General features: G+C 38.9%; 2 protein-coding genes across 2 annotated transcripts in view; both read right to left on the bottom strand.

Moving 5' to 3' along the window:
• LOC108748096 overlaps positions 1-1,149 on the bottom strand; it is a 2,733-nt gene extending 1,584 nt beyond the window's left edge. The window contains exon 1 of the mRNA XM_018486097.1: positions 701-1,149. Coding sequence (XP_018341599.1) covers positions 701-960 — 260 coding nt within the window. The 5' untranslated portion in view covers positions 961-1,149. The remainder of the gene's footprint in view (positions 1-700) is intronic.
• A 5,159-nt stretch (positions 1,150-6,308) lies between these two features.
• On the bottom strand, positions 6,309-8,384 carry LOC108748095. Its single transcript, XM_018486096.1, has 3 exons — positions 8,220-8,384; positions 7,149-7,645; positions 6,309-6,903 (listed from the first exon to the last, which is right to left on the bottom strand). The coding sequence occupies exons 2-3, from the start codon at positions 7,627-7,629 to the stop codon at positions 6,614-6,616; spliced, it is 771 nt and encodes a 256-aa protein (XP_018341598.1). The 5' UTR covers positions 7,630-7,645; positions 8,220-8,384; the 3' UTR covers positions 6,309-6,613.
• Between the last annotated feature and the right edge of the window lie 1,461 nt (positions 8,385-9,845).

Here is a 9,845-nt window from a genome sequence, read left to right as displayed (position 1 = left end):
ATGGAATCAAAGCATTCAAATTATACGTTCATTAATTACAACAGTAATTATATAAGTGTGAGAGTAAAGAATTAATTCTCGATACAATTCATAAAATGATAAATTTACAAATTCTTCTCTACTTGTCTCTTTTGTTCTCTTTACAATTTTTTTTTGTTAAGATCATATTCAAAGCAAATTTGAATTTAAAAATTATCAAATGTTACAAAATAATTACTCAATCTAAGCTCGGTAATTAAATAGTGATAGTTTTTTTACAGCTCTTATATTATATAAATAAATTCATGCACTTTAGTCTATTAAAGAATATATGTTGAATATAAATTCATGCGTTCACTACACAAATCACCCCTAATAGCACACTTTTTTTTCCGGGATACATCCTGGGGATGTCCTTAGGCTGTTCAAGGGATATATAATCCCTTCCTAAAGACATCCCCTGGAGGTCTGTGCTATTAGAGACCTGGGTCTCTACTCTTGAAAAAAAATACGAAAAATTGGGGAAATAGTATACATAACGTACATTATGGTATTTCCCTAGTTTTACGTATGCGATACTTTTCAAGAATAGGAACCCTTCTTCATTTTTCACGTCCTAATTTCATTCAATATCGCCCATCATATGATTTGATGGTCAGTTACCGTAAACCGTAAGTACCGTACCGATCACTATCTCGAGTAAATCCCCGCGATCCCTTACCTATTTTTGGCATCTTCAGTCTGTACGATCTTGAATCCATCAATGATCTCGATGTCGGCCGAACGAGCGGCGCGGTCGACGTAGCGCAGGGCCTTCATCTTGAGACACACCGCAATACTAGATTCTCCGGAACAGGAAGCGTACACGTCGAGAGCTTCCTCGAGGATCGATGGTGGCGGTGCCACCCCCGCATCCTGTGAGGCCGGTGCAGCGAGAGCGGATACCACGAAGAGTGCGCCGACTACCGCGAATTTGAACATCTTGATGAATCTTCCAGGCAACGAAGGAAACACCGAATTAAATCAATTACTCCAACTCCTCGAAACTTATCTTCACTTCTTCTCCTTCTCTTCCTCGCGCTTTCTCGTCGATCTCGATTCTGTTTTTTCTCGCACGCGAACGCTCGAACGAGTACGGCGATCGTATCGATACTGCCCGAAAGAATCGCGATTGCTGCCTTTTATCCTCGTCGCGAAAGGGGCCCGCGTACGTTTTTGAAATTTTGATGGCCCCCACCGGATGGCCCCCGCCTGCTGCCGGGTTACAACCCATACGAGCTATTGGTTCTCCTCCAGGCGGTCGTTTGTGTCGTATACGTCTCGCGTTGCGAATACGCGCCTCCACACACCGGTCCTTCTCCACCGGTTCTCCTCTCCGTGTGCCTGTGTGCCTACTTAGGCTGTTTGTGTACACAACGGGTGTGTTGACTGTCGACAAACCCGCCCCGTACGTGTGCGTAATGCGCATACAGACGCACATTCGTAAGAGGAAGAAAACGAGAAAGAAAGAAGAGAGAGAGAGAGAAAGAGAGAGAGAGAGAGAGACGGTGAAAACGAGAGATAGATGATATGTACTTACGCACTACTGGTACCTCTTCCTCCGGATCTCCAAGATCCGATCACAATCAAATCGAGAAGGATGAGAATTTCGGCACGAGCCAAAAGCACAGATAGCAAGAAGTAGTAGAAGATGAAATGCGGAATGTCCTTTCGGAATTTAAGATCAAAAATAAAGATAAGGATAAGAAAGCAGATTTGTTCGACGTCATCGGGTATCATTCACCCAACGTCCTACTGATTAAGATTCTTATTGATTTAGCGATTTCGCGCTAACCATTATGCAAATAACCATGGAAATTTGTCCGAGACTACTCTCGCGAAAGATTTAGGTGTTACGTCCTGTTTTTTACTTGCTAAATGTAATGGTGAAGATACAGCAGCTGCGGCAGGAATTGCCTACTTGTCAGAACTTTCAAAGAGACACATGTGCAATGTGCTATGCATTAAAGATGAATTATCTGTGGTAGCATAAATTATTTGGCGTAGTCTTCTCTCCGGATGACTCTTGAGATGACTTGCCAAATTGAGTCACTTGTCATAATTAGTTTCTAGGACAGAATAAGGGGACTGTCCATATTTAATTTATTATCAAATTGTATCTCTATTGCAATAATGTGCTTCCACTTGCGCTTAAACTTGAAAGAAGGGATGTGTCTTAGAATCTCTAATTAACGCTATTTTTATTTCAAAAAATCTTATAGCACCATTTGCAAAAGATCTTATATTATGTTAATAGAGAAGTTGATAGTCGATCATATTTGACCAAACACTCAAGATCAGTTAGTTTATGATTTCACTTTCAAAGTATATTTTACCGAGTACTTCTATACTACCAAGTAGATGATACTTCATTCGCGTAGACCTCTACAACTTTCCAATGTGCTTATAATTTTATACGAGCCGATGATGGTCTTGCAAGAAGTCGCATCGCGACTCATTCATTATTATCTGTAATTCTGACGTTCCTCGCTTGCCGAAGCTTCGCTCTTATTATGGGATCACATTTTTTAGATTAACTTTATTACTATAGTTATATTTCCCAATAATATATCTCGATTTTCGCTGATGATAGTTACTTTTGGATTATGTATTTGTGATATTGCATTCCTCTTAATTTTTCTGCTCCGTTTACCCTCTTTCTCTTCCTATTTGTCTACCTCTTTTTCGTTTTCTACTCACTATACTAGTCCTACATTTTAAACACATTGTTAAGTTAAGATCAATATGATAACCAGTTAGTGATCTTTGAAATTAATGTATTCCAGTGACTCTGTCGCACGGAACATTTAACGGTTTTTCACATGGAATGTGCGTGCATCACTGTGGTTCGATCATGTGTGTGAGTTGGGCCCAAGCCAGAGGTTTCCTTCAGGAGGACAAGCCGCGCCTCGCTACGTCTCACCTTGCCTTGCCTCGTTTCGCAACACCGTGACCCGAAGGCTTCTTGTCTAGAAAAAAAGATGGAAAAAGGGAGGAGACATATCCAAAAGTATTTCATCGCTGCCAGTGTATTCATACGCGAAGGAAAGAACTCGGATGTGCGACTGACTTTCTCCGCGCTTCAAGTTCGAAGATGGTCAAACGAATCTCTGCACCGGTCCAGCTTACGTTCTCATGAAGTCACGAACTCGTCTTATCGAAGAATTTGCTTACGGTATTTTAACACACGACAAGCTATTTAAATGAATGAAATCTTCATTTAAAAATGATGTCTAAAAATCAATTCTACAGTTTTTTTTTTACTATATTTATTAAATGGATGAAATTTACCTTAGAATAAGTAAAAAATTTGTTAGATATGTCAAATCAGAAACATTTACAAACTTCTTTAAAACATATTTTATACAGGTATATTTTCTATTCTTATTATCTAAAATGTATTAAAACGCTTAATACTTTTTTGTTTTTTGTTTTTTTTTTCAGATAGAGATGTAAAATACAGTATGAGAATATGAAAAGAAAAAAAACTTTAATATTTGGTTTATAAAAATATACATTTTTTGTATAAACTATCGCGATGTAAAAACAACTAATGTAACCGTTAATTATTTTTATGTATATTTTTATTGCTCTAAAATACTATTGCCTCTTTTCTTTCTCTCAGTTTTTCATGACTTCCTCGCGACAGTACATATACAATGGGTCTCAAGTGCAACTTTCACTTTGTTCCCGCTACTTTTTTCTCTCGTCTCGCACAAGAAACATTTATTTTCCTCACACGTTAGATTGTTGTCAAATGTCCTTTTATGATAAGCAAATCTGAAAGTACTGACTGCTGTACTTAGCATTATATATGTATGTCATATATAATATAAATTAACTTGTACACAGCATCGCAAACTAAAACGCTAATCTGAATGGTACATCGAGCTGGGTGGTAGCCGTGCGTACTCTTGGTGGTGGAACACTTTCCTCTCGTCGACGTCGGCGAGAGTGAACTCGTCCGAGGATCGAGGTCAGGTCAAGGCCCCCACGAAGTGAAGCCTCCATACCTGAGAGTTCTCGCTCTCCTGCTTGTTCTGCTTCTTCTCATACCTCATCCTACACCTTCGTGTATTTCGTCCATTCGTTGGTGCGCTGACCGCTTCTTTAATGCTTATGAAACGTTTTTATCAAAAAGTTTATCAAAATGAACTATCACGATAAAAGGATGAAGAAAATATTTTTTACTACGTATAAAATCGTTTCTTAAATTTATTTATTCGAAGTCTTTAGAGTATACTTGTTTTTTCCTACTTTTTATGTACGATGCGAAAGATAAGTGAAACGTGTATGAAAGTACATAATTTTGTGCAGTTATTACATGCATTTTATGTCGTTATGCGGGTTAGTAAAATCATAGTATTGATCCGTTTTGCTTCGTACCGTTGGGAATATGCGAAGTAGGATATAAAAGAAAAAGAAAGAAAAGGATTCGCACCTTGCACGCTGGAAATACATGTGAATGAACGAAACGAAAGTTCTCGCCTCTCTTTTTTCTCATTTGCGCTTGGATGCGATTCCGTTGCTTTTTACCTAGCGATTAGCTCTTCTCTTTATAGTATCATTTAGAGCAAACGAGGTGGACTAATAAAAAATCGCACAGACGAATAAAGCCGCATAGACGAATGTACAAAGGCTAATCGTTGAAATGATACACCCACCAAGATGCAAACAATAGGATAGGCAAGCGGATGAATGGTTAATAACTACCTCGTAATAACAGCGCGCGCGATACCGCAAATACGGGTATTCTCTGTGCACAGCTCTAATTTGTTTATTCGCTGCCGAAGAAAGCAGCGATATTAGTACTTTCACGAGAATAAATTTGTGCTTAATATAAACTCACTCAACTAGTTAGTGCTAATTCTCGCGTGACCTACATACGACACTTTCCTAATCCGTTCCTAGCCTATTTTACATCGCTGTTCGCCAATCACGATTGGAATTTCTAGGAATACCGTTGCAAGTACTGAGATTAGCAACATTGTACTTCAAATGCAGTAATAAATATCTATAAGCGATCGATGCTGTATCTAATGGAATGAAAAAAAAAAAGAAGTGAAGGATTCCAAATCTCGATTCACTGAGGTTACTATTGAAATTCAAAATTCGGATGGAAGGGCATTTCCAGCCACACCAGGCACGATCACTTAGCCACGAGAACTTGCGTTCTTGAAAATCGGCGAACTTCGGATTTGGATGAGGGATGGAGAGATCGATTGATGAGGACGAATATAGGGAGAAAGAGAGAAGTGGACTTGCAGAATATCGGAGAGAATCGAGGGACCAGGCTTCAACTTTTTCTCCGGTATGGTAGAGAGTGTTAGGCGCACCTTGAAAAGACTCAGCGCGGATGCTGACTGGCCCGATCGGTCTGCTCGGCCTGGTTTACTTCCCGAGTATGTGTCCACCGACTGGTCCCCGCGTGTACATCCTACGTATACGCAGGCTCTCTCGTGAGCGCGCACGTGTACGTTTACACGCTCGAATACGCCGCGGACGGGACGAGAGTCGAACAAGTGCGTAAAGATGGATATGTGCTCGCGTGAACACATCAGGTTTTATTCGTGCGCGTTTCTCGTATGTAGGTGATGCCGCTCCTTCCCTCGGTCCCTCTATCTACGTATCTACGTCCTATTCCGTTGCTCACTACCTCGACGATCTTTCTCCATTTTTCTCAAAGAGACAACCGAAGACTTCGGAGACGTATGTCCAGCTAGTTACTTGCATCGAAATGCTAAACCGTCATTCAGATGACAACTCATCGCGTACTCGGCCTATGCCCATAAAAGCCTTTCTCTATCTCATGTATTTGTCTCGGCGCTTTCCACCTCTGATTCTCTCATCCCTCCATCTTTCGTCGCGTCTCGTGCATCGAGATCTCTTACTTTCGATCGCGAGTCCCGAATCAATGGGCCATCAGTCGGTCAGGCTCCAGTTCTTTTACACGCCTCATCATCTTCTCGCATCTATCTCACTCATGCTCCTTCTAGCATTTCGCTCTTTTCCGCTTGTTGCTGTCTCTCTCTCTCTCCTCGTCGCTCTACGATTTTAATCCGTTAGTTTCATTCGAATTTTAAACATCTCGCAGACGATGCCGGAATTCCAGCTAGTAAGCGTAAAAATGCGAGACAGTATAATCGAATATAACTAACACACAATAAGAAGTTGAAATGACCAGCCGTGCATGTATAAATTTCATTCAAGGAATAGTAAGAATTCGTTGATAGGAAAGAAAATGAGAAAATAAAAAACATACAGATATATTCGATAATTATAGACTTAATTTATTTGCGTATTTATAAATATACATATTTTATCGCAGCTACGCAAAACAATAAATATCGAGGATGATTGGTGCATGAATGGTTTCATACGTGCGATGATCTAGAATGTCGTAGAGTGAATACAACTGAATAGAAGAGACGAAGTGAAAAGAGAAATCATACAGAGAGTTTTATCAATAGTTTAGAGAGAATTATCCGCAAGATAGAAATAAATAAAAATTGCACGAAAAGAAAGAAGAAAAGTTTGCAAGAGGAAATGACGACATGATTAAAAAGATGCTATGATAACGTTTGTAATTTTTTTCCTAGATTGACGATGGTTTGTATGCGGAATAGGCGATATCATGTCCCGATCTCGCCCATCCGCCCGATCCATGTCCTCCCCCAACTTGAACGACTTCATGTCCGTGATCGTGGCTGCCAGATACGAGTTTCTTCAATCCAATGATAGAAGCGAGTACGAGAGCAAGTTTGCTCACTATCAATGCTTTGCCGGCTAACAGCGCGAGAGCGCCGAGCGCCAGGGGCACTAATGTACCACCAATTAATAGAGGAATAGCAAGAAGACCACCCATTTTACCTTTCTTCTTACGACCTAGAAAAGATGATATAATTACGATTTAATGAAAAAAATTCTACATATATTTAACAATAAAATAATAAGATTATAACAAATAATTATTTAAATTAATCTCATTATAATAAAAATGTATAAGCTGTTTAAATTTAAATTGTATCTATATTTTATATAGACATATTTATTTCAATTATACAAAGATATTTTATTTTATTATTTATCACGTTATTGGAATAACTTTGTTAACAGCAACATCTTCCTACCTTCTTCCGTGAGACTACGTTGAAATTCTTCTACATTTGGTAACTTTAGCTTTAGAGTGTGACTTTGAAAGAATTTGGCGATTTTGTCGAAAATCATGCTATTAAGAGCGTCCTCTTTGTCTTCCAACGCTCGGGGTAAACTAGCTTCAATTTCCTGTATAGACTTTTCTGGTTCAGATTCGTTAGTAGCTGATTCATCTTGAACTAGCGTGACGCCATCAGCTACATTCAATTGTGCAGTTCGAGAAACCCTATCTATAGCCGACAAGAGTTTCAGCTTTAGACAAGGACTTAGTTCCGCGCCAGAACATTCCTTATATACTTGGTAGACAGAGCGTAAGTCGCTAAATAGGCCATTACTATTCGATCTTGCGGTTTGTTGCTCGTTGATGGAATTAGATATAGGATTAGTTTCAGCTGATCTCGCAGAGACCGCTGTTAATACAGCCAGACATACATAATAGTGGGCAAACTGTTTCATTTTGCCAAGTGAATATCTGCGAAGAAATATTAATTTGACATTCACTAAATGATAAATATATCACAATAATTCAGTTCTATACTTTAATAATCAAGACAATTATCTGTTGATCTAACATGTTGATAGCGTAAGCCAACTAATAAATAAATCAGTTATTAAAGGATAAGGCAATTACTTATTTTCGTATATGTAATACGTGTATTTAAGCACAAATAATTTTTTTATAGTTTTAAATTTTAGATTGTAAAAAAATTGTTATTTATACTACAATTAATTATATTGTTAAGTTATAATTGATTACAAATTTATTAAACGTAGAAAAAGTCAGCTTCTAAATTTATAAAAAATGTTTATGCCCTATAAAATATCATCTCATAGCATAATTTCTATTCAAGAATATATCGTGATATTCTTGTGAATCACTTTTGCGTTATCTAACTAAATCAATTCAGAAGATATTTTTATATAAAATTGTACGTGTGTGTGTGTGTGTATTTCTTGTACATATCACAGGTCTATAAAACTTCAACACTTAATACGATTGTTCAAAGAGTTCGAATGAAGCCACGCAAGTCGATCAAGCACTGTACCTTCCACGTGGCTCGATACGAAAATCAAATTTGTCCTTTGCTTCTGTCTTAGCTATTCCGATTGCATCCACGCGGGTAAACCGACTTTTGGTTAATTTGGTTAATACCACGATGCGTATATACCTGAGAGCGTATATACGAGGTGCGTGTATACCTGAGAGCACTCTAAGTAGACTGTACGTAACGGAAGCCCTGCCCTAGCTCTATATATCTGGCCAGGTATACCTCCGTACCGAGCGATATTCTCCCCACTCGGTTAGCATCAGTATTTACCGCCACCATTTCGCGACTATTTTCATACTCAGACATTGATTTGAGAACGGTTGCTTGTACACTTACAACCAACCACCCGGGAGGGCGAGAGTAGAGAGCAGAATTCCATGCGCTTCATGATCTGTCGAGTGCTCCCCCCCGGATTTATCTCCCACCAGCGACACATCCAAGCGATTCCATCGCAGTTTTGCCGTGAGCGAAGTGCTTTCCCGAGGGTTCTCTTCTTTTTCCTCTTAATTATCCTTCGTCCGTTCGCGCGTTAATATCCCGCCGAATTATTTCGACCGGTTTAACAGCATTTTGTTCATATCGTTATTCCGTTGGCCCTCTTGCGCGTAGGCGGCACCGCTTATACTTACGCATTAACTGCCAGCCGACGCGGTTCGATGATCCCGCTTTTGTTCCTTGGATCTAATTTCTCGTCGTCACTCAGGTTCATGGAGGCGTAAGAATAAGATTGAAAATGAAAGGAATGAACCTACTTCGGAACGAGCCGTTGAAAACGCAAGATACACACGTGCCAAAGTCGAAATATTACAATATGTCGCGGATGTACAATAGAAAGCGCTTTGAATGACGTTTACACGCGGTCATTGATATATTTGATAAGCAGGAAGCGCAATAAAATATAAAGTGTGTTATTGGCACGGGGCTACATGCCCATAGATTATTCTCTTCCATTTACGATACTATAAAATCGTTTCCTTAAACCGAGGCGGCGAGGTAATTTTTAGGAATCCGTTGCGCTATCTGATTTTTTTTTTTTCCTAGACTGTCTGTAATTATTTGAGATTTTAGTAATAACCAATTTAATACCCAATTTCGAGATTTAGCAGAAGAGATGTATCTCTGAATGTAATACCTGTTGAAAATGTTTCATAAAAAAACTTTTCCAGATATCGATCGAGACAGTTTAAAGTTACTACGATACAAAATTATCATCGTCACATATGTACGATTGGATATAACTGCATTTCTCAAGTATTGGACACACAGTTATACTACTGGCATTAAACTTGTGATTCTTCGGTTCAGCTATTAAATCAAGGTGACAATGTACGTTCCACTTTTCAATGAAAGATCGAACAAACGTTTCCCTTTACGCACTAACATAATCATGTCATCGAAAAAGAGAAACGATGAATCGGCGAATTAACGTATACCGTTACGCGCGTTAGGCACAATTTCTTCATCCAATTAATCATCTAATTCACATGATGCTTCATCCTTCTACTTGGTCCTTCGTATCCTTGACTTTTCATCCTGTTCAATTCGACATACGCCAATGGACACAGCATTAACTAGGTCATACTAATTGTAAGTGAAAACTCATAGTATGTATATATATATATA

This window comes from Trachymyrmex septentrionalis, unplaced genomic scaffold (genome assembly GCF_001594115.1).
Source record: "Trachymyrmex septentrionalis isolate Tsep2-gDNA-1 unplaced genomic scaffold, Tsep1.0 scaffold21, whole genome shotgun sequence".
NCBI lineage: Eukaryota > Metazoa > Arthropoda > Insecta > Hymenoptera > Formicidae > Trachymyrmex > Trachymyrmex septentrionalis.
Note: the sequence above shows the minus strand (reverse complement) of the source record. Positions and strands in the feature narration are given on the sequence as shown.

Bases quoted from the DNA above. Each gene is read 5' to 3' on its own strand.
- LOC108748095 (XM_018486096.1), bottom strand. From the start codon at position 7,629: ATGAAACAGTTTGCCCACTATTATGTATGTCTGGCTGTATTAACAGCG. The intron at 6,904-7,148 runs GTAGGAAGATGT...CATCTTTTCTAG, and splicing joins ACGTAGTCTCACGGAAGAAG to GTCGTAAGAAGAAAGGTAAA.